The 21,290-nt window shown below is 41.9% G+C and overlaps 1 protein-coding gene across 5 annotated transcripts in view; it reads right to left on the reverse strand.

Moving 5' to 3' along the window:
• Positions 1-3,587: 3,587 nt before the first annotated feature.
• Positions 3,588-21,290, reverse strand: part of map7d1a (MAP7 domain containing 1a) — a 35,518-nt gene continuing 17,815 nt past the window's right edge. For 2 of the 5 annotated variants that reach the window (XM_063879903.1, XM_063879901.1), the window contains 15 exons: positions 18,626-18,789; positions 18,206-18,317; positions 15,804-15,908; positions 14,398-14,520; positions 14,169-14,314; positions 13,696-13,820; positions 12,657-12,895; positions 11,661-11,934; positions 10,739-10,919; positions 9,687-9,791; positions 8,262-8,312; positions 8,110-8,170; positions 7,062-7,143; positions 6,472-6,710; positions 3,588-4,492 (listed from right to left, as the gene is read on the reverse strand). In XM_063879903.1, coding sequence (XP_063735973.1) covers positions 4,482-4,492; positions 6,472-6,710; positions 7,062-7,143; positions 8,110-8,170; positions 8,262-8,312; positions 9,687-9,791; positions 10,739-10,919; positions 11,661-11,934; positions 12,657-12,895; positions 13,696-13,820; positions 14,169-14,314; positions 14,398-14,520; positions 15,804-15,908; positions 18,206-18,317; positions 18,626-18,789 — 2,018 coding nt within the window. In that variant the 3' untranslated portion in view covers positions 3,588-4,481. The remainder of the gene's footprint in view (positions 4,493-6,471; positions 6,711-7,061; positions 7,144-8,109; positions 8,171-8,261; positions 8,313-9,686; positions 9,792-10,738; positions 10,920-11,660; positions 11,935-12,656; positions 12,896-13,695; positions 13,821-14,168; positions 14,315-14,397; positions 14,521-15,803; positions 15,909-18,205; positions 18,318-18,625; positions 18,790-21,290) is intronic. The other 3 variants (XM_063879905.1, XM_063879904.1, XM_063879902.1) reach the window with 2 other exon arrangements.

A 21,290-nucleotide genomic window follows, 5' to 3' on the forward strand; every position in this document is an offset into this window, starting at 1 on the left:
GTCAAAAACTATGAAATTATAAAATGTGAACATTAAAAGACACAGCATATCCCCAAACATAATTTAAAGGTCCATACAATATGTTTCAGATTAATTATATAGTTTGTGGCAAATATCATGATAAAAGTAGTTTAATACGTAGATGCTAAAAATGAATAGTATAGTAAGATATCAAAAATAAACATCATGGTCTAATATGTAGAAAAATATGATTCATAGTAAAGTATGTCAAAGTAAACTGTAGTATGTCGAAGAAATCTCATAGTATAGAATCTCAAAATCCATTAAATGATGTCACAGTATAGTTTGTAGAAAATGAACAAAGTCATGGTGAAGTATGTAAAAATATATGAGATAAAAAGTCATACTATATTATGTCGGAACATTTCGAAACTATCATGGAAAAATGTGTGAGAAAAAAAACAAGTCATTTTAGTCATGTCATAATATAGTTTGACACAAAATATAGAAAGACAGTCATAGTATAGTATGCTAAAAATATCATGAAGAAAATCCTACTAGAATATGTTCAGTCAAAGTATGTCACAAATATCAGAGTAAGTCACAGTATGTCTGAAAAGAGTTCATGTATAGGATGTCAAAAATGTTGTAGAACATTTGATCTGACATTAACATATTACTGATTCTTAGTCAGTTTCTTCAACAGTTTAAAATAAATATAATATTTTGATCATTTTATACAATATGTATGTTAATCATCTGCATCATTTAAATACTTTCACTTTTAACAGTTAGCATTTAACATACTGCTTCATTCCCATGTCACATAGCAACAGAGTTATTTACGACTTCATTTTGTAATAGCTGTTAGCAAAACAATCATAATACCTACCAACCGCCAAGCACATGCACCCATAAAGTACATGCTGGCTTTCCCAATAAATGTGTTCCCATTTTCTCTGAACGTGATTTTATTCACATGCACCCAAAGGAAACACGGCATGCCTTCAGCTAACGATAAAGTGGACTAGGGCCAGACTCGTTAAATAAGCTACTTGAGGTTCGGTGGAATATCATACATACACTGGGGAAGGACCTCATCAAAGAGCAACCACACCAGAGTGGTTGTGACAATGATCCAACAGCTGCCTCTTTAGACTCAGCTGCTCCCCGTCCCCAGCGACCACCCTGATGGGATGTGAGGCCTTGGGTTCTCTGTGCAACCTCTGAGGGCAGCGCTGTGGCATCAAGGCCCTTATTTTGATGGGGGTCGCTCCTAAATCTTGTCATCCCGCGTCGGAATAGCTGTGAGGTTGCCTTGCTTTGACAGCTCCGGGGGGGAACAAGAAACAGGCTCGCTGTGGGTTTGTTACGTGGCCTTTCATTAATGTTCGAGAGCAGCTGTGTGAAGTGAGCCTGTTGCCGAGCAGATAAAGATGGCTCAATGTGAGAGGGGGGTGGGGGGGGTGTGTGTGAGCATAAACACTGAGCAGAGTTTGCGCTTTGATGGTGGTAGTGTATGTATAACTGTAGCAGTGGTGGTCTTATCTGGTATGGGACTCCGAAGTGTGACCCAGTTTTGACCTCCCATATCTTTAAAAGGAGGTGGAGCGGGCGCACTTGCCATTCTGAAACATTCCTCGCAGTCCTCGAGTGATGAGATTTACGCCTGAAACAACAGTGAGCAGGCTGGCTGCATTACATTAACACAATGGTTTGACAGCGTGCCCACTACCCTCAACAGGATGTGGTTAGTTCTCTCTCGTTTTCATTTTCATATGACCCTTAACAAGAAGTTATTCACCTTTACCCGGTGAAGAGGGGAGTAAGAATAGTCATGGATAGTGACACCTCCAATGTCACATCAGCACACTTGCAAACAGACGAGATAATACTCTAGCAATCAAAGAGGCAGGAAAACAGGAGTGGGGGCACTTCTATGTAAGCTAACTAGGCTACCCCAGGACTCCCACCAGTAACATTTACTGGACTGATGACTGATCAGTAGCAGCTTTGGGATCACCATTCCCAACCACAAATTGAACTCCTTCCTTTTTTTTCCAATCCTTTTTTTCCATGTGATTTTTTTTTTCTCTCAGACTCTTGGCGATACTGTGCCTGTAACTGTGCACTGCCTGGCCGACACCTCCCTAAAAATAGTGCCCACTAATCTTCAAGTCCCATCGGAGAAGTACCACACATTACCAAGGCTCGACTAGCACATCAACAGCATCCAAATCTACAGAGAATATGAATCTTAAATCCATCTTTAGTTTTTTTTTTGTTTATTTAGGCCTTTACATTTTCCTGTGAGCATTGTCTGCATTGACACACCTGTATCAAACTACAAAGTAGGCATGTATCCAGGTATATGTAATATGTCTATCACCAGCACCCTGCAGTGCTGCACCCTCTGGTGGGGTTTATGAATACAGCTTTCAACGGCATGTGTACATGTGTAGTAGCAAAGTAGCACTGAGATCAAGTGGTGGAAAATTGCAAATGTGTCAGCGGGGGTTAACATCGTTCTCATGGCAGCTTTGAAAACCATTTGGCTGTTGCTGCTTCAAACTGTGCGCTAAGTTGGAGTATTTGTAAATCTTATGGTCATAATACCCCAATATTTTACACATTTACCAGTAAGGCAGTCTGGAAAATAAGTCTGGTACTTCAGGAAAACCCTCTCCAGCATTTGGCCAGTTGAAGGATAATTGGTAGGAGCAATAGCACTGTAGAAATAAAGAAGATGTTAATAAGTAAAGAAATGCAGTTCTCACTTACTTTAAAAAGTTCTCACACACTTACCAAGTCTCCTCATTAATGAGGCTTAGCATGTCCTGCTTTTCCTTTCATTGGGTCTCTGTTTCATTCTGTTGACAGCATTTCTACTCAAAGCTAGTTAGCTAAAACACAGTTTGCATGCATCGCTCAGAGCTTTTCACTGCAAGGTGATTCAATCTTATGTAGCCTATTGGGAGTCTGTGTGTACATCGCAGCTCTTAGGTAACGAACTGTAGTCTCCTCATCCTGTTGGACTCCATAACTGTTAAATTTTACAAGCAGCTATAAGTCACTTCAATCACATAATTTCTACATGATGATCATTGTGGCATGACATAAATTGTGGTGTTTGGAATGCACTTGAGCTGCCTAGAAGGCTTGAAACTGTATGCCAGGACTCCTTCTGGCAAACTGGTATATAGTGAAAGGGGTCAGCAGTTAGAGAAACATCTACCCCCTGTAGAGTCTGTAAAAGGAGACCCAAAGTGAAATGGACATCTGAGCCAACTCACATGCCTTTTACATTAACTGAAAGGCCTGCCGGTACCATCTCTAAATCGGTTTTCCTGCGTTTAGCATCCACAACACCGTCCAAGAGAGTTTTTTCACCTTGAAAAGTCTGATTAATATTGAGCCTTGAGAGAAATCAAAGCAAAATGTAGTACAAAACATTCCCACAAATTAATAACAAATGATGACCAATTCCCATCCCTGTTTTAGATGACAGGATATCGTTAATAGTGAGATATGAAACTGAATTCAGAACATCTGTATCCTGTTTTTCTTATACCACAAATAATCTGTTTATCAATCAGATGTTATTCAAAACAAAAAGAGAGACTGCAGACTGGACAGTTTGTCTTTAATGAGACTTAAAGAGCTCCCACTGACCTTGTAACGCACATCAAAATAATTATCGCATATACACGCACCAGCATTTCAAATACACATGACTCCATGAAATCTCACTGTAGAATGAGAGAAGACGATGTCATTTTTGTACATGAGAAAGAAAACAGATTGAACTGTTTTAAGAGTGGAGTAAATTCATAGGGATTTGACCTTAAATGACTTCTGGTTACTTAATAGTGAGTGTTGTACACATTTTTACATCCAGTTGTGTGTACAATCAATCATAGCTGAGGTTTGCACAGACAGTATCACCACACATAGTAAGAAGCTGTTGCACGTGAACTTGCATTTTAACTTTACAAAAACTGTTACAGGTGGCTTTATACAGACCAGGAAGCATCATGCCTGGGTTTCACTTGCAGAGTAGCATTAAAATGACTCCCTTTCATATGACTTTAACCTACAGACGGGTCCCTCCTTAGTCCATCACACAAAGTTAATTTACATTATTCACAAGAATGTACCCAGTCTTTTATATGTCTCTTTCAGTTAAATAACTAAAGAAAAAAAAAAACACTTCAGCCTATTGTAATCATTACTCAGCTGTGCTTTGTACAACGGATGATACTGTTCGGTGCCACATTAGATCTTTTGCAAATGTTAACGATGTGTTGCAACTCCTTTCATCCCATTTAGTCTTCTGCTTTTGCGCCCTAACGCTTGGTCTTCGTCTTCCGTGGCCCTCTTCGTCTTCAGAGAGAATGTGTTTGTTTTGGGGGCTTTAAAAAAAGGTTTGGCACAGGTCGCAGGGCTCCCCGGGACAGCGTTGGCAGGGCAGCGGAAAGGTCAGCGGCCTAAGGCGACGAGCACTTCCACACTGGAACATGTCACAGGACCTCTGATGGGGACACAGAGGAAAGGGTTGGAGTCAGCATTATATGAGGATTTATCAACACATGGTAATAGAGTCTCAGTATTTGATACGATTAAATCTGTAAACGTCAGACCTGGTGACAATACGAAATGTGAAAGGATGTGTAACATGCTACATGAACTGTTGACATGCTGGTAATGGAAAGACCTTAAATTGTTGAGTCTAATGTAGCTGATGTGATGACGCTAATTGTAGCAGGGATTTATTTGACTGACAACGCCAAATGTGAGGTGAGCGGGGCCATCCTCTTCAGTCTGAACGTTCAAATAAACCCTAGGAATTGCATTAAATCAGTCTCGCATATCAATAAACCCTCATCATAAATGTCCCCCCCGGGTCAAAGGCGTCTCATGTATCCACATTTACAAGAGCGAAAATGAGAAGCCGGAACTCTTTTTATGGAAGAGTTCGCCTTAATGCGAGAGACGTAGTAAGATCTAGGAAGATACATGGAAATGTGGAGGACAGACGTCAGAGGGCTAGGAAAGGTAATCGTCCTCTGTTTGCTTTAGGTAGTATTAATGGCTGCTGGCTAGTGTTCAGGCCAACAGGTGAAGGTTAAGATGTACAGGAGGGGGGGGGGGGTTGCTGCTGACGTGGTCCCTGAGAGGGGGTTGAGTGAGGAGTGATCCGCTGCTTAATTGCCAAGGGGTCCTGTTTCTAACCCCTACTAGTGTAGCACTTGTGGATAGGGTCTCCTCATCGTCTCGGCTATTCTAGGAATTCCTCACTGGGTTCAGGCCAAAGTCAGTGGGGCCGCTGAGTAAAAGCTGTCACCAGTATAAAGATACCCCGCTTCTCCTCACCCTTCCCTGCACTATTTCTACCGTATCTCATCTCCACCCCACTGGAGTGTAAATGGAGTGTCCATGCCACACCAGGGCATGCCCCCTCTCTCTGGGGAGACGACCTGCACGTCCATGCAGTACAAGTCCAGGTTTGTTGTGCCAAAGACAACCGCACCTGGTATGGTGCCTTGTCCCGCAGTCTTTATTAGGAAATGTGAACTTGGCCAAGCATTAAAATCCTCTCACACGCTTATTTCAAATTAAACTGTGGCTTCATCTGCTGCTGCTTTTAACTTAATGCGTACATTGGCTCTCTTTGCTCACTGCAACGAGATCCTTCGAATCAAAACGTGGCTGTTCAGAATCAGAACCGGTTTTATTAGCAAGCAGGTTTTTGCTTTGGTATATATGGTGCATACACAGACACATTAACAATATTTACATATGAATAGGTTTCACAATGTCATCAAGTCTTTGTGGGAATTTTAATCATGTTTTTTTCATTTCCCCCTCTGTAGATCAATAAAGCAAATTCCATTGTAATTATTTTATCTGATTTAATATTCCATTTAATTGCAATACTTGTACATCTGCATATTTGTTATTTTTATTTCTAATTATTTGTTTTGCTTCATTTTGTATTTCGCCTGCTGCAACGAAAACATTTCCCAGTTTGGGATGAATAAAGTATTTCTGATTCTGATTCCTGTTTTCTAAAACCAGGGACGAAGTCGGACCCTTTCTGAGATATATCAACCTTGAAAAAGCTATGCCTTTATTCCCTTTTGAGACTAGTAAAAGAATGCCATTAAAGCTCAGCTTATGTTTATCTCCTCCTCTTAAGAAAACTATACTAGAGGGTTTTTTTCAAGTGCTTTGTTTGGTAAATTATACTTTTTAACAAAATAAGGGGATAAGATCAAAACCACTTTCAAGTTTAAAGCCGCTTAACTTTGCATAAACACTGTAAACAGCTTTCCATTCTCTAACCAGAGGTAACAAAATACACTGGGCAAGCAACTATAAATTAAAATAATAAAGATGTTACTTTTAAACCAAGAACCGTGGAAAAACATAACGTAAACAAAAAAGCTGTGTCTTTATGACCGTGACATCATGTTTGTATTGTGCCCTGTCCTGTGTAGCAGTATGTACCTGCAACATGCTGAGGCTTCATGGGGCCGGCCTTCTTCATGAATGACTCCTCACTATCAAACGTGAGGATCTGCTCGGGGGCCATGCTGGTCTCAGAGTTATCCCGAGCTCCGTTGGTGGAGTTGCCGTGATTTGCGAGATGGATGATATCTCCATAATGGGCCGAGTCTCCTTTAGAGGACAGCCCATTTTCATGTCTCGAAGGCTGGACCCCATTGACCACTTGCACTGAGGGGCTGCTGGAGAGGGGAGACACAAAGCAGAATATGGTTTTGGTTATGATGGGTCAGAGTGACTCATGCAACAAATGACTCATTCCACCACCGTCCCATCGCGGGAGCCCTGGAAGCTACCATAAGTTGCGTCATTAAAACACAAAGCGTAAACACTTGAAGAAACCGAATATCTCCCGGTGTTAAAACTGTTTACTGTGCTCTGAACCTGGCTACTTGTGTGTTACCTTGAAGTTTACAGCAAAAGTCCTGCAGACTTGATTGGGGATTCTTCTGGCACTCAAGTTTTATACTGTTCAGGGTGGTCTTGCATCAACTTGAGCACAAAGGAACTTTTAATCCACATCAATAGTTTACCTTTCTTTGATGTTGGTCTGTCCATTTTCTGTCTTGTTATTGGGAAGGTTGACCTCTGGCTTTGGCTGATACTCAGCAGATGCTAGAGGGAAACAGAGTAAGACAGCCGTTAAGCATCCGACAATACCCTCCAGGATTAAGCCTCAACTGTGTCAGGCTGATGTTAAAAGGCAGGAAAGGGATGCTGGGGTATCCTTCCTGTGTCCCAGATCCCTCTTAACTCTGCTCTACTGAGGACATGGCTGTGGTTGGGAGAGTTTCTACACCCCTGACTCGACTAAAGCACTCCTGCCAGGCCTCCGACCACATCAGTGGCCGGCTAATGTCTTCCTGCATTGAGGATATTTGCCACAAACAGCATATACCCCAGACCACATAAATTCCCTTCATCTTACTCATCTTCTGTCTGTATGACATGGTAACAAAAAGATGATGTGCAAGATCAATGCTTGTTAAGAAAAACTAATCTGTGCCATTACTGGTGGTTGTAGGAATTATGCCTCGGCTCCCCTGTATTAATACTTGTGTCCAAAGTAATTGTCTGATAACTGCAGCAGGCTGTTGTCATGATCCCACTCATCTCTCTTACTCCCTCAGTGCCGCTGCTCGGACAACACATGGGTCCTGTTGTGCATAGAAAAAGAACTTAAAGTGCAGCTGTGCAGGATATGAGGCAGTGATATAACCAAATAACTTTTTGCTCTACAAAAAGTTCAGATGGGTGGATGATTCATGGGAAATGAGAAAGAAAGTACAATAAAAGTACCTGTGATTTTGTGTATCTTAATATAGGGAAGATATAAACCAGGCGTGGAGAAGAACTATCTTATACGTGGGATAAGAACAATGTCCACCTACAGTAATTGTTATGATCTATGATGTAAGAGTTCAACTTTTAGAAATGCACTTCTGAGTCCATCTACACATTAATGGGAAATCCGTTAAGGCGATTGCTGCAGATAAAAGGCTTGTAGACGGTAATGATTTTCCTCCATGACTTGAGGATTGTTAAGAGGGTAGATTGGTTTCGGACAGATGCTCTGCTTACCTTTGCTGCTCTCTGCCTCTTTGTCATTGACGTTTGTGGGAGGCGATGACTTTGTCTCTTTCTGTGAAGATGGGGGATCATATCAGTTTTTATTGTCCAGTCCAGTTTTGGAATGTTGTTTCCTTTTTTTTTTTAAAGAACCACTAATGTACCTTCTCGCCTCCATCTGTCTTGCGTGTCCTCTTCATGATCTCGTCCAGACGCTGATAAAAAGAAAAGGAAGGAATAAGTCTCAGGCACATGCCACATGACAGCCAGTAACAGAACTGTTTTGTATTTTTGTGGATTTCCTAAAAAAAAATTGTCCTGGGGACTCGCTACACAGAGGGATCAGGACAGATGTGTACTTATATTTGGGAAAACATTTTAAGTAGTTACAAATGGTTTTATTTTAGGATAAGTGGACTAGACTGAGCACACACACCTTGTTTTACATTTTGCTTCTATTAATTTTTTCCTTGAATTTAATGCACCGTGGCTGTGGTGTAGGTGGAGGGCTGAGTCAATCATGATGAAGCAGATGTGTGTATTCAGCTGGAACAGCAGCATGAAGGTCCAGCAGAGAATAGTATAGAGGAAGTTGGCTGCACTGTGCTTTTATAAAAACCACTGTGGAGATCATTTGTATTCACAGAACGCAGAAGTGAGACCTTCATCTGAGGACACATTGAGCTTGGGACACCATGACTGCAGCTGCCACTCATAAAAGTGAAACATTTTTTAGATCCAAGATTCATGGTCAAATCACATTCATGGCTTTGGTATCTAGTTGGGCTGCAAAACTGAGAGCTAAACGGTTCTTCTTTGTCAAAAAATGTGCCGAGTTGCCTCTCAGGATACTTTAAACCACATGTGCGATAATAGGAGTGGGCTAGTCCGTTTTAGTCTGTCACAGAGTGTGGTACAGTGCCTCAAAGCAGTGAGTCTTTTGGGGCAGAGGACATGCTGTTCCTGTGGGTTTATTCCAGCTCAGAGCCAGGCTCGGGTTTGCTGAGCTTGATCTGGCACGCCTCGATAAGAGCCGCTCTCACATGAAGAGAAGATGAGGAGGGGGGGAAAGAAAGGCTTAGCCCGCATACAGAGGCCTTCTGGAGATGTGGGTGGCATACTTAAATGTAGATGGTCATGGTCACAGTACGCACGCATATCATCCACACCCAGATGACTGGCACACGGGGTTCTTCATTGTTATTAGTGTTTATATTTAGCTCCACGCTCGACACACAGTCTCAGCTCTATTAAATCATGGCATGCAGTCGACCAATCCAGGATAAGCCAAAAACATCATTCATCTTGGTTTCAGGGAATCGCATTTCAAGACGGCTTTTGTCATGTTGAAAGGCAGACCACAGAATGAACATACCCCAGAATATAATGCCTCTACTGAAGAAAGAGAGCTTATTGAAAATGGATTACATAATTAATGGTGTGTTACTCTGAAGTGGGGATTTTAAAAGTACGGATTTTCCCAAAAGAATCTAGGTTAATATGTTTGGAAAATTGGCTTTTTTCCCCCCGTGGTTGACTTTAAAACCTTGCAGATAGACAATGATGGCAGGACAGATGTGTTGCCCTACCTTTTTCCTCTCCAGCCTCTCCTGCTCCTCCTTCTGGAAGTGTTTCTCCCTCTCCAGACGCTGCTTCTCCGCCTCCTCCCGGGCTTTAGCTTCAGCCTCTTCTTTCTGAAGCACACAAGCGAGATTCCAACCACAATTTTAATGCCGACAGGAGGGGGAAAAAAACTCAGCCAAAATAACATGCCTTTAACATAACAAGGGTGTGGTTGCTCTCTGCAATTATTGTTTACAACCGCAAGAGGGATATTTTCCGGGTACCTTTGAGCCAAGAAAGATCTATTTTCAACATTTACAGCCTGGTGAGGACAATTCAAAGAGAAACACAATACTTGAGACTTTGCATAAATACATCGGATCATGTTTACCCACAAATGCTATCACTGTGAAAGACCACAAGGGGGTGGTAAAGGGTAGATACCACAGAGATAAGACCGTGCCAGCGCTGATCATGTAACAGGATAAACAAATACTGTGATGAATGGCCACATTTCCATTCTCAGTGGATATCCGTTTCTACTAATTAAGCATCAATCTTAATCTGCTTCTCCCCGGCAACATCAACAAGAGTCAATATTGTTTATAATGGCAAACAGAGCAATACAAAAGGGCCCTTTCTTTGTAGCTACCTGCTCACCAGTTCTGAGTAATATTTGCCCTTAAAGGACAACAACATCCACTGACGTAGACAATACTGGACAGGACCGGCCTGTTCTAAAAAAGGTCAGAGTGAGTTGAGCAGCTGAGCTGAAACGGTAAACAAGTGAGACTTAAAAACACCACAAACTTTTGTTTGCCAAAGATAGCAGAGCGTATCATTCTGCGGTGTGACGGGCAAAGTGCCTTGTAATGATGCTGTAGAGGCGAATGCATAGGAGTGTTGACCTTTATTCAAAAGGCGGTAATAAATGCCACAGTAGTGTTTAATGGTGCTTGGCTCTTTAAGTATGGGCTTTAAGTACTTGCGTTCTCCTTTCTCATGTGACTAACTGTAACAAGTTCACACCTCGCTAACACTCACCCTGCATGCTCGGTGTTGACAGTCAACAATATACCTGTTTTTGCAGGCGCAGGTTCTCCTCCTGCTCGGCTTTGGCCCTCTCCTGAGCGTCCTTCTCGTCCTGCAGTTGCTGAGCTTCGTCCCTCTTCCGCTGCTCCTCGGCCATGGCGCGGGCCTCCTCCTCCCTGACTCGATTCTCCTCTGCCTCCCTCGCTATTCTCTCCTCTCTCAAGATCCTGCAGGAATTCGGGCATAAAGCTAAGGGTAAATATATTTTCCACTAGATCATGTGCCAAACGCTTTGAATGGGGTAAACAATCTGAAAATGTAAATGATCCCATTGACGGGACGTTTCCTCTTTAGTTTACATCCCTGCTAAGTTGGCATTGAAGCAGAAGCCAACAGAGACCAAACTATTTCAAGGGATGGAAACAATTGGAAGTATGAGCGCCAACGACAGATCGCATCAGTTCTCAAGCTGTAAATAGGGACTAGCTGTGGTTAGAATCAGCCAACAGGCTATCCAATTCTTCATGCTCTCACACATCACAGCCAGTACTGACATACGTGTGCTGTCTTGTGGAAGGAGCCTTCCTGTTTAGTTTGGCACACATGTTTTCATTTTCACATGGGAAGTATTCATATGTTCTCAGTGAGGTTTGTTTAGCAGGATAGTCTACCCCAATAAATCTCTTTAGAAACGAACATACCAACTAAAACTTCAGCATTCGCCTAAAAGCCCTACATTTGAGGATTGCAACTGTGCATTTTAATAATGGTTATTTAGTTAGTTTCTCAGAACTGACTCACAAGAAGAAAGTAGAGGGTTGTTAAGAGACCAAAACCATGAGTGGGAACTCTGGAATTAAAGTGAATCATGGCCATAAAATTGAATTTATCTCTTGCAAAGCGAAAGACCTTGACTATGCAGATTCAACACTGTGTTTCAGATTGGAGGCACATTTAAACCCTCTGACCTCTCCTTCTCCTCTTGCTCGCGGCGCTCCTGCTCCTCCCTCTCCCTCTGCTTCCTGGCCTCTCTGCGTTTCTCTGCCAGGATGCGACCCGCCTCCTCTGCGTCGTTGGTGCCTGCCATGGGCTTGGGTGATGGAGAGGGTGAAGGGGATGATGTAGAGACTGAATGGAGTGGCTCCGGTGACGGGGAGGCTGCTGTGGTTGTAACTGGCGTGCCAGACACATGGGGAGAGACAGCGGCGGAGGCTACTGTGATCGCAGGAACCACAGGGGAGCCTAAACCAGGGGGAAATCATTGTTATACACAGGTTTAATGATGTGTAACTTTGATCCCATTATTTATGCTTCCCTACAATTAATGACTTAAAAAATAAATATCATTATAAACAAAACATGCAACCACAGCCTTCTCTCTTCGCATGCAGCGTGAAACCTCCAGCAACTGGAAATTGTAAACAGCCACAGCTTCAGCCTTGGTAATTACATCATAAAGCTGATTAGTTCAGCCGTGTGTGAGAAGACACAGACCATGGAGCTGTGTGTGGCTCACTCGTTATATCCTCTCTCTACTCATAGCTTATTGCTTGATTGTCATTTTTTCCTCATGCTTCTTCAAAGAAATATAGATTTTCTCGAAGATTGTTCACTTTTTCCATTGGATTCATTCATCTGGCCAGTCACAGAAAGGGGTGCAACAGCAACGACACAAATGCAGTACTCAGGGAAGCTTCCGAAAAGGAAAAACACTTTTTTTTAAAGTCTAGCTATTATCTGATTCTTTAATTAGGATTTTTCTTGTCAAACTACTATACTACTACTATACTGTACTGCTGTTGCTAGGAAAAAATCCAATCATGATTGATGTCACCGTGCAAAACAAACCTAAAACTATCAAACAAATGAAATCCAAACACAGGTTTAGTTCCTGTGCATGAACAGCTAAAAAGAGCTTTTTAATTTACTCTAAAATCTGTAAAATAACCATCATTTGTACTCACTCTTTCTCTGTTCAGGAGTAGACGGCCTGCGAGGCTCCCTCACTCTTTCCAGGGGGGCGGGGGAAGAGGTGCGGTGGTCTATCCTGGCAGGGGTCCTGGCTCTTTTGGGCCGACCTTTAGGAGTGGACGGGCTTCCACGTGTTGAGGGAGGTTTTGGGGAGGCAGCCGGGCTGGGAGAACCAGCTCTGTCCTTAGGCGTGGCTGGGGATGATGGCCTTTGTCTTGATAAAGGACTGGGACTGTAAGAAAGAGAGTTAAAAGATAAGACTGATGGGAGATCAACAGTTATTCTCTAATGGATTGACACCGGGTTGGAAGTCTTCTACACTTGGGCTGAAGTGTTTGTTTGACGCATGTCCTGTAGAAACATGACATCAGCCCACTTGTTATTAGCGGCAAAGCTCTCAAACATTGCGTCATCGTCCTTTAAGTGCATGAGTCAGTAACCCGGCTATAGGCTGACAATGCAACACTTGGAGGGAAAAATGTCCCTTACGCTGAAGAACAGCTTTTTGTCCTCTAGCCCTGTGGCACCGAGGCCATTGACAGCTCGACCAAGCTCTTTGTTGAATCAAAATAACTTTTCTCTCCTCTGCCATCCCTTCTGTCATTGATGTCATTTATTTCAGTGCCTTGGGGGTATGAGAGGAAGTGACCACTCGTCTTGGGATCCTTCCCTCAATGCCTCTGCTCAAACAGGGCATGAAATGTGAAGTCATTACAATGCAGACGTAAACACGGCCTCTCTGGCTGACCCAGCTGTTGGACACAAACAAGCTGTGGGTCAGGGGGATGTCAGGTTAACCTTGTTTACAACCTTTTTACTGACCGTGTCTGTATGGAATATTAAAACAGAGAAGTATTTCATGTGTTTTTAGTGGAGACTGCAACTAATGTTTTAAATATTTTGTAATTGATCATGGAATTGATGTAGCCTACTGTACATACAGTAAATTGTGATATGGATAATAGCCAGATTTCAAACTGAAATGAACTACAAGCAAAGATGAATTTTAGTAGAAATAAACTGTATGTTTACCTCGGATCAGGTCTGTGTCTCATGCTTGGTAGAGACTGTCTCTTTTTAAGCACTTTACTGAGAGCGCTTTTCTCCTTCTCATTCTCCCGTTCCTTGTCTTTCTTTGCTTTCTTGTTTTTATCCATCTGTGTGACAAAAGGGCCGAAAAAAAGGGTTAACAAGTTTCAATGTTAAGATGTGCGTTTACAAAAATCCATTAAATGATTATAAAGAATTGAGATAAGATAGTGTACACGTTAGGTTGTTATACATTGAGTACAGGAAAAGAAGAAGTTTGATCCGATTGGCATTTGCTTGTTAACATCAATCCAATTTCCAGTCAGATCCAGGTGAATAGTAAAACCACTGGAACCATAACGTGTTGTAATAAATGTTATGGCTAACTCGAGTCTCTTGATAGAGAACAGCACTCTTATAAGTACTGGGAAAACACTTGACTGTCAGAAGGTCAAAAGCTAGATAGTAAAACGTACAGGTGTGGAGCTGCGTCTGTGTTGGCGCTGGGTGATGTCGGGTGTGCTGGACGTCACTCTCCAGCGGTCGGAGCAGCGGTGGTGGGGCTGGTGGGCGCACAACGTGAGGGGACTGGCGGAGGCAGAACGAGGGCAAAGAGGAGAGTCTGTGGAGAAAAAGGATGTATAATTAAAGCTTGCTGCCCTTCATATACGAGAGCTATGTAAGAGAGATATTTTTTCAACTTACGACCATCTTTGCCATTAGTGAGGACACTGGCAGCGCTGCGGCTCCTGGCGAGGAAAGACAGCGTTGGCGTCATCAGCCGGTCCACTATACTGCTCTCCCAGGGACTCAGTGCGAGGCTGCGTGCTGCAGATAGAAAACAAGATTGATGAATGCATGTTTTTTTTTAACACATCTCTTAAATTGAAGTCCTCTGTTCTGAACCAGAAATTCTGCTGCCAGTATCAACCCCAAACAGTGGTCAAACCAGAAGTATCTCCATTACCCAGACACCGTGATTAAGTCTTAAAATAATATCATCAAAATGAAGTGAAAAGAAATGGTTAATCTCAGTTATGGCTGATGCAGCAGTATTTCTACAAGCCATAACGACCCAATCAATTACAAAAAAAAAACCTCAGAGCCACCCAAACAGAATATAGGAGGGAGAAAGTGAGTGCAGTGAATTTGTCTTCTATAAAGTATTGTTACCACCCAAGAGAGAGACTTATTTGACATGCTTGTCTAGACACTGAGTCAGTTATTTATAACCACAGCCTGGAGAGTACAAGCAGACAGCCAGAGCAGTGGAGACTCATCAGTGTTTCTTTGGGGGAGAAACAACCCTCTTTGGCTTTAGGGTGTAGAATAAGGGTGATGCTGCAATGACATGGTGTGCAATTTAATTTGGGTAGAGAGTGGAGCGACAAGAGGGTAATATTATTTGTCCATCTATATTTCTCCAGCAGCACTGAGGAACAGTACCTCCTCCGGGGAGTTTTTTTTAGAATACATTATCTGCTGAAAAATGCTGACTCACTCACTGACTTTTTCAAGCCCCCAAGTTTCTCCTTCTTTGCAGGAGTACACTGTGACCTGGATAACTTAAGAGCTATAAAAGTCTTTATCTGTAGCATGAAAAATAAGGTGGATTGAGGGAGGCAAAATTGAATCAAAGAAATGTGTCAACTAGGAATCTCATCCACCTCCATAACATCAATCAGTAGAGCATTCGAGACAATGTAAAAGACATGCCATAACCAGTTTGTTTGATGAAAATGAGCACAAAAGAATCCATTTGATTACACAAACACATGAAATGACCATAACCACATAATGAACCAACCAAAGGATAGTAAAAAAAAAAAAGCAGGACAAAATACAAAAATTGCACATAACCCATAATGACCATGCATAACAAAACCAACCGGACCCAAAAAAGACAAGAACTCATAGAGGTTTGGGAAGATGAAAATGGGTCAGCTGTCAACCATCAAGCACAGGAGAGGAAGTGAAACTAGAAAAAGGGGAAGAACTGAAAAAATACAAATAAATAAGAGGACAATGATGGACGGGTTCGGAGGTGTTGGCGGTGGCGGAGTGATGGACACATTAAACGGGAGGGATGGGCGTTCCAGATGTTGCCTTACTTCTGCTGGGCGAGTTCCAGAGCGTGGCGGAGGACTTGGACAGTCGCTTGTTTATAACAGAGTCCACGTGTTTGGGCAGGTTGACCGTTGACAGTGAGCATCTGCCTAAGAAGCCAAGAGAGCGCCACACAGATGTTCACACGTGGTTGAGAGGAAAAGGGAGGGACTTCTGTGGTGTCATGTGTTACGCTCCAATGATGCCTCTACAAACACACAACCCCCCCCCCCCCCCCCACCCCACACTGTACAGGCAACAGTCTTTGTAATGTGAGCTTTACAGAGCAACCCCCATTGAAGCAGATTCCTGTGTGCCCACTGTGTGTGTAATAACTTCCACGGGACACGCACACACGTTACACCATATGTTCACTGCAGTTAGCCTCAAGGGGAAGTCAGGCATCTATGACATGAAACGTGTGAAATATTATTTCTAATGTTGCTAAATGCCTCAAAGGCGGTTTTGCTACGGAGACAGTTCATCCAAAAAAAACCACGCACATTATCGCTTACCGCTTTTTGATATTTACAGAATAAATGATATACTTTAATCTATATAGAATATTCAACAATAACAAAGACAATATAAACAAGGTATTTTCTTTCCGGTTTTTCATCACAGCTTAAATAGAACTGGGGTATATTTTATTAGGTTTTTGGAGGGAATTTAAATACATGTTGACTATCAGGAGTATCACAGGCAACTTTTCATGAAAAACAATTAGCTAATTGTTAAATTTAGAGCTCTGAGCACACCAAATTTAATTTAATTTAACTCAGTTGAGGTACATGACAAAATATGTTTTTTATAATAGTCTTTTTGTGACTTGAGTGAAATTACCCTTAAATGTGTTGCTCCCACGTGAAAGTATCATCGACAAAGTAAGTAAGACTTATACGTACTTCACAACAACACCTATTCCAAAAAGCATATCCACCCTAGACAGGGCGTTTTTAAAACTACTAACACAAGCAGTAAGGAAAAGACAGATCAAAATTACCATAACAACCAAACCAGTCATCGGAAAATGAAACTCATTTAATGTTTGGTGACGTGAGCTGGCAAATCCTTGAACCCTCGAGAACATCCTTGTGCTATACTTTCATCTATCCCAATTATACAACCCTTTAATACTCTGCAATCAAATGAAAACTCCTCACTTCCCAAATGTCGTCAGACATGATTCTGAATCACTGTAATGGAGGTTTTCTATTCTCTTTTTCCATGTCTCCATTCAAACAGACAATAGGGCAGTATGCTCTTTTCAGGAAACCAAGTATTTCCTGAAAAACATCCAGAGGTCTAAAACCATTTCATCACTCTGTTTACTTTCATTATCCCACAGATGGCCTGCTGGTGAGAGAGGCAGAGTTTGATTAGACTGTCAATAATTCCCCCGTCATATGGCAGAGGAGATTGCGTGACATAAGATAGGAGTCAGGATTCTTCAGACTGAGCGCTTCAAGTCCTGGGGGATGGCACGAAGTGCAGAAGCATCCATCAGGATTACTTAACCTCTGCAGTCACTGAATTATTAGACAACATATTCAATTTGCTGCAACAACCCTGCTTACTGATGCAATAAAGCAGCTCAATACATTTTTCACTTTGTGCGATCAATAGTCAAGAGGCCACTTGCTGTCTAGGAAAGAGACGTGGTGTCTTAAGGCAGAGGAGCGTGACTGGTGCAGTAAAGGCACATCAGACATCACATTAAAATAAAACCGTGGGTGCTGTCCAAACCTGTTTTTGAGCAGTTTTCCTGACTGTGCGTCTGCCAACATAATATGCTAACCATCAGTAAGCATTAACTGCTGTGCACCATTTATGCTGTTAGGAGAAAAAACAGTAAACTAAATAAATGCTGGTATAATTCACCTTAACAAGACAACAATGCACAAAGTCTACCGAAAAGGTTCAGCTGTGAAAAATATCAGGATATTAATCAAAATCTATTCTGATAAACATTTACAGACGTCAGCCTCTTTATGACATTTTACAAACTAAGTCATTTTAAAAAATCTTTAAATTGATCTAATATACAAGCATATGGGAAGGCTTAATCACCCTTTAAGAAAATAACATTGCAAAGAAAGGCTATTAGTAGAAGGTACATTTCTTAAAGATAATTTAGTGACATCAGGTTTTTGATTTGTACATATCTAAGTCTATTTAAATAATGTCAAAAATAAGTTTCATCAGTAAAAACAGCTGCAGGAATAAAGCTAAAAAAAGTTCTTGTAATGGACTTCAAATATAAATGACACTCGAGAGCAAATAAAGACAAATATAACTCCAACAGATATAATCTATTTCCATAAAAGAGTCCTACATTGCACCGATACCAGAAGGATAACTTCCATCAGCTGCAAGTGAGTGAGTCCCCCAGGTATTTTTTACTCACTCTCTTTCTGGCTGGAGTTCTGGCTCAGCGCTCCGGCCCAGGACCATCTCTGCTGGCGGATTTCTGCCCACGTCTTCTTGGTTGACCTGTGGATGGCCGCTTCATAGCGCTCCTGGAAAAGAAACAGGGAGAGATATCATTTATTTGAAATATCTTAAGGATCAAAGGCAAGAACTGGGAGGAATAGTTGATCCTTTATCTTATTAAAGCCTGGATTCAAGCACCCAGCTTGGCTTAGGTGTCCTTGAGACTAAATCCCCTCATCTGCTACTGACCCCGATCCGCACCCATTCCAGTGAGGGATAGCATTGAACTGACACCTCTGGGTATCTATTAGTCAAAATGTGTTTGTGTGACAGTCATTAATACAACAACATCACAGAATGAATGGATTATTTTTAACATCTCATCCAAACTTACTTTATTCTTCTCCAGTTTCTGTTTCTGTCTCTCCTCCAGGGCGGCTCTTCGTTTTTCCGCCTTGATCCGCTGTTCCTCCAGCTTCCTGCGGCGCTCCTCCAGCTGCTGATCCCTCAGCTGCCGGGCCTTCTCCTCCTTCTCCAGCCACTGGTTCTTTTTAGCAGCTAAGATGGAGCAGAAAAGGTGGTCAGGAGAGTAACACTTTGTCAAAAGAGCGCCGTCTGTCTCTCTTCCATGTCTTTTCAGAATACTGTAGGTGTATAATACACATTCTCTTTGAAAGGTTTGCAACAGTTTTTACTTAGAAGAGAGGTGTGAAATCTGTTGAAAGCATCTTTTGATAGGTTGAGGGGTTTTTAAGGACAATCCAGTCAACCCAAAGAGTCGAGTGTTTCTGAAGTTTACTTTTCCTCTAAAAGCTCTTTATAAAACATGTCTCCCTTCACCTGAATCTCACGCTGTGTTTGGAAAAAATAAATTCAATTACTCGACTTCTCCACAGAAAGCTGCATAAAGCCAAGTGTGACGGATACAGCACTTCTGAAGTGACACTTTTATACATCACTAATCGCATCAAGTCTCCATGTCAGTTTCAATAAACCAAACACTTTGATATGGAAATGCTCTTGTTGTCCCTGAGCCATTCAAAGAGGGAGTAAAAGGAGCTTTCTGCAGCTGCCTCTCTGTGTACACAACTCACCATATTTCTTTAAACTACAAAGCAAAACCTCCATGAAGAATCGACCTCTGCAAGGAGGCGCAGCTTATTTCTCTTAAGCACTTGACGCTACAAAAGCAACTGGTTGTGGATTTCAGATTACGGTGGCAGATCATTGCAGAGATGCTGGAGGCTAGCGCTTTCATCTGAGAAGGGGAGAAAGGCTGAGTTTTACTAAGGAACTGCCTGCCAGCACCTTGTGGCAAAGAAATATATCTGCTGCAGTGCGCATCTTAGCTCATTGCAGCACAATGGCCTGAATTTGAGAGACGCCTCATCTTTACCTTCCAGTGATACAAATCCTGGTTCTGCAAGTAGAGGGCAGTGGAAATTGCTTCATTATTAGCATGTGGTATGAGAACAGAGGGAGGAGGAAACTGCTTACACTGCAGACAAATGCAATGTTAAATGCATGCTCAGAAGGGTTTCTGTTTCTGTCAACATCCACAGCATTTTGACACTCGCTGATTGAATATTTTGAACTGGACTCGATCAACTGAACTGCCTGGAAATTGTTTCCTTGGTGCTGGTTAAAGGGAGGAAAATGAGGTTGAAATTGTCTGGATGCTTTGGGACTTAAGAGATGAAGTCTAAATAATTTCAGCTCATGATTTAAGCAATTTTCAGTGTATCATGAGTCATTTACTCATCTATACCAGGGCATTCATTGATAAACAGATGTCTAATCATGAATATCTTAACCTAGCATTGCTTCAAATATTCAGCCCTCAAGTTTCTCAGACCGGTGATCAGTGCTGACAAGAAGCATCGAGACCAACTATAGTAAGACCATTAAATAATCATAGGCAGAGAACTGCTCTGTCCCGGGTACATTAAGTATTTATATCCTCCCACCAGAGACTGGTGGCAGGAGAGAAGCTGCTGAAGTCACTGATACATGTCCTCTAAAGCATCACACAAAAGGTAGATAAAAGCTAGGATTTTTCTAATTTTACCCCCTTTACCAACTCAACTATTTATACCACCGGTGAAAGTTGATAAGCCAAGTCTTACTGACCAGGATTTTTTTTAAAGCTGATATTGTAAACACAAGCTTTGGGCTTTGGCAGGATCTCATCTTCTATCCTGGTCTGACTGAGTGTATCAGATCAGACCCCTGCCATCTGGCATGCCCCAGTGATCACCCAATTAGACTGATCCATGCTGAAGTGTATCAAACTCATCTCGCTGCTGTCGAGTACAACGCTGGCTTAGGCAACGAGGCATTGCTGATAGATCAAGTCTAAATATATCAGTGTCATGTGAGGATATACTGAATGCCATTATGATGAGTTAATTCAGTTTTATGCAGAAATGTGATAATGTGAGCTTAAGTGTCTCTAAAAATGTTCATATCACTTTGAGTAAACCCACTGAAACGGCATATATAGCGTGTTTGTACACAAGCTCTGAGGCAAAAGATAACTTTACAAATCTATTTGAATCTAATCTATAACGTAATTTAACGTAAACAGCTGGCGATATTCTGTGAGACTACCACAGATGCAGAGTAGAAACATATGTGCAAAATACTTCAGCTCTGTGTCTTAACAAGTGAACGATAATTAACACTTTGTTTTTTTCATTTCAGAACATTCTGAACTTTGTGATTTACTGTTTGGCAATATAAAGAGGTTTAGATGTATATTCGCAGCCAGGATAAAACTAGATGCACATGTCTGCGAAACGTCCAATTTCTTCAGTGAGATAGTAATCATAGTAGGTTTTGCGGCATGTGGTTCGAACGTGTTATCTTTAAACACAAAATCCAAGGAGTTCTGTGGCGTCTGCATGAGCGAACATGTGGATGAAGTTGAAACATTCAAAGTTCATTCTCGGGGCACACGTCTCTTCTTTCTGAGATACATTAAGTCCCATAAGCTGAAGAACATACATTAACATTTGTTTACAGACAAATGATAAGATACGTCATCAGTGTTTCTTCAC

Source organism: Eleginops maclovinus, chromosome 3 (genome assembly GCF_036324505.1).
Source record: "Eleginops maclovinus isolate JMC-PN-2008 ecotype Puerto Natales chromosome 3, JC_Emac_rtc_rv5, whole genome shotgun sequence".
NCBI classification, from domain to species: domain Eukaryota; kingdom Metazoa; phylum Chordata; class Actinopteri; order Perciformes; family Eleginopidae; genus Eleginops; species Eleginops maclovinus.